The 2,143-nt window shown below is 52.0% G+C and overlaps 1 protein-coding gene across 2 annotated transcripts in view; it reads left to right on the forward strand.

The window, feature by feature from the left end:
* Nucleotides 1–1,906, forward strand: part of pomt1 (protein-O-mannosyltransferase 1) — an 8,673-nt gene extending 6,767 nt beyond the window's left edge. For both annotated transcript variants that reach the window (XM_080467210.1, XM_080467209.1), the window contains exons 13-20: nucleotides 1–15; nucleotides 118–210; nucleotides 355–475; nucleotides 567–664; nucleotides 762–875; nucleotides 992–1,118; nucleotides 1,289–1,466; nucleotides 1,588–1,906. The exon at nucleotides 1–15 is cut by the window's left edge and continues 82 nt beyond it. In XM_080467210.1, the coding sequence (XP_080323336.1) occupies nucleotides 1–15; nucleotides 118–210; nucleotides 355–475; nucleotides 567–664; nucleotides 762–875; nucleotides 992–1,118; nucleotides 1,289–1,466; nucleotides 1,588–1,762 (921 nt within the window). In that variant the 3' untranslated portion in view covers nucleotides 1,763–1,906. The remainder of the gene's footprint in view (nucleotides 16–117; nucleotides 211–354; nucleotides 476–566; nucleotides 665–761; nucleotides 876–991; nucleotides 1,119–1,288; nucleotides 1,467–1,587) is intronic.
* The last annotated feature ends 237 nt before the right edge of the window (nucleotides 1,907–2,143 follow it).

Below are 2,143 nucleotides of genomic sequence, written 5' to 3' on the forward strand. Positions count from 1 at the left end.
AACCTGTGGAGGGTGGTGAGTCTGACCTCTGACCTGTGACCTGTGACCTCTGACCTGTGACCTCTGACCTGTGACCTGTGACCTCTGACTGGTGTTGACTCTTTGTTTGTTTGTCAGGATATCTCCAACAGGGAGGCGGAGTCAGACATGTGGAAGACCATCCGGTCTGAAGTGCGATTGGTCCACGTCAACACATCTGCTGTGCTCAAGGTGACCTTTAGTGACCTCCAGTGACCCCAGTGACCTTCAGTGACTTCCTGACACCAGGAGTGTGTGTGTGTGTGTGTGTGTGTGTGTGTGTGTGTGTGTGTGTGTGTGTGTGTGTGTGTGTGTGTGTGTGTGTGTGTCTTCCAGCTGAGTGGCTCCGCCCTCCCAGACTGGGCGTTCCGTCAGCTGGAGGTGGTGGCAGACAGAGCGGCGGCGGCGAGCGGCGCCTCTCAGCTGTGGACGGTGGAGGAACATCGATATGGAACCAGTAGGAGTTTCAAACTGACCAATCAGCAGCTGAGTTCACGCCGTGTTCACCCTCTTTCACCTGGTTATGTCCCATGATGCAACACGTGCAGGTGAGGAGCAGAAGGAGCGGGAGGCGGAGCTCCACTCCCCCACACACATCGATGTCGACAGAAAGATTTCCTTCTGGGCCAAGTTCCTGGAGCTGCAGGTACGAAACCCAAACGCCAGCCAATCGAATCACTTCCTGACAGGATGTCATGTTGATGATGTCACACTGATGATGTCACGTTATGTTGCCATGGCAGTGGAAGATGCTGTCGGTGAAACAGGAGGAGTCAGAGCACAAATATAGCTCCGCCCCCTTTGAATGGATCACCATGGAAACGAATATTGCTTACTGGCTGCACGCCTCCAACAATGTAACACACACACACACACACACACACACACACACACACACACACACACACACACACACACACACACACACACACACACTTTCATCCTGCTCTCTGATTGGCTCACTGTGTTTCAGGCTCAGATTCATCTGATTGGTAATCCCGTGTCGTGGGGCGTGGCCATCTTCAGCCTGCTGGCCTATCAGCTGCTAGCAGCTGTGTATCTGCTGAGGAGGAGGCGGGGCTTAAAAGACCTGCCTGACGGTACACAGATGAACACACACTCTGTGTCCATGTGTCGGTGTGACCTGACTCTCTGTGTGTGTGTGTGTGTGTGTGTGCGTGTGTGTGTGTGTGTGTGTGTGTGTGTGTGTGTGTGTGTGTGTGTGTGTGTGTGTGTGTGTGTGTGTGTGTGTGTGTGTGTGTGTGTGTAGGTGTGTGGCAGCGGTTTGTGTGTCTGGGGAGTGTGTGTGTTGGCGGTTGGTGGATGAACTTCTTTCCCTTTCTGCTGATGGACAAGACGCTCTTCCTGTATCACTACCTGCCCGCCCTCTGCTACCTGCACCTGCTGAGCCCCGCCCTGCTGGAGCACACACACACACACCTGCTCAGGTACACACACACACACACACACACACACACACACACATTGACTTTGATTGACTCTGTGTGTGTGTGTGTGTGTGTGTGTGTGTGTGTGTGTGTGTGTGTGTGTGTGTGTGTGTGTGTACAGCAGTGGGACACACCGCTGTGCTCTCGGTGTGGGCGTGGCCTCTGTCTTCCTCGCTGTCTTCTGGTCCTATCAGACCTTCTGTCCTCTGACGTACGGCCGCCCGGAGCTGTCGGCCAATCAGCTGGGAGCGCTGAGGTGGAGGGACAGCTGGGACGTCTTGTACCGCCGCCGCTAGGGCCCGCCCCCTCGTGATGTCATCTTTCTAGCAAAATAAAGTGAAACTGAACTGTGACACCGTGTGACAGTGAGCTGGTTACCATGACGACCATCTGATCATCTCAGTGTAATCTGGCTTCATCTGGACCCTCACTTTTTACAAGAGGAGTACGAGAGTGAATATATATATATATATATATATATATATATATATATATATACTCTTGAGAGTTGGGACTAATTATGTGTGACATAGAAAAGTGTAACTTCCATTATAAATCCAGAAACTGATGATGAGTGGGTTCAGAGTTCGGACTAAAGGACGTGTCTCCGTCAGTCATTCTAACCTTTGGGAGGAAATGTTCTTGGAATATCGGCTCTGTTTGTCCTCTGCACTGAT

This window comes from Lipophrys pholis (assembly GCF_963383615.2).
Source record: "Lipophrys pholis genome assembly, chromosome: 7".
In the NCBI taxonomy this organism is placed as follows: Eukaryota; Metazoa; Chordata; class Actinopteri; order Blenniiformes; family Blenniidae; genus Lipophrys; species Lipophrys pholis.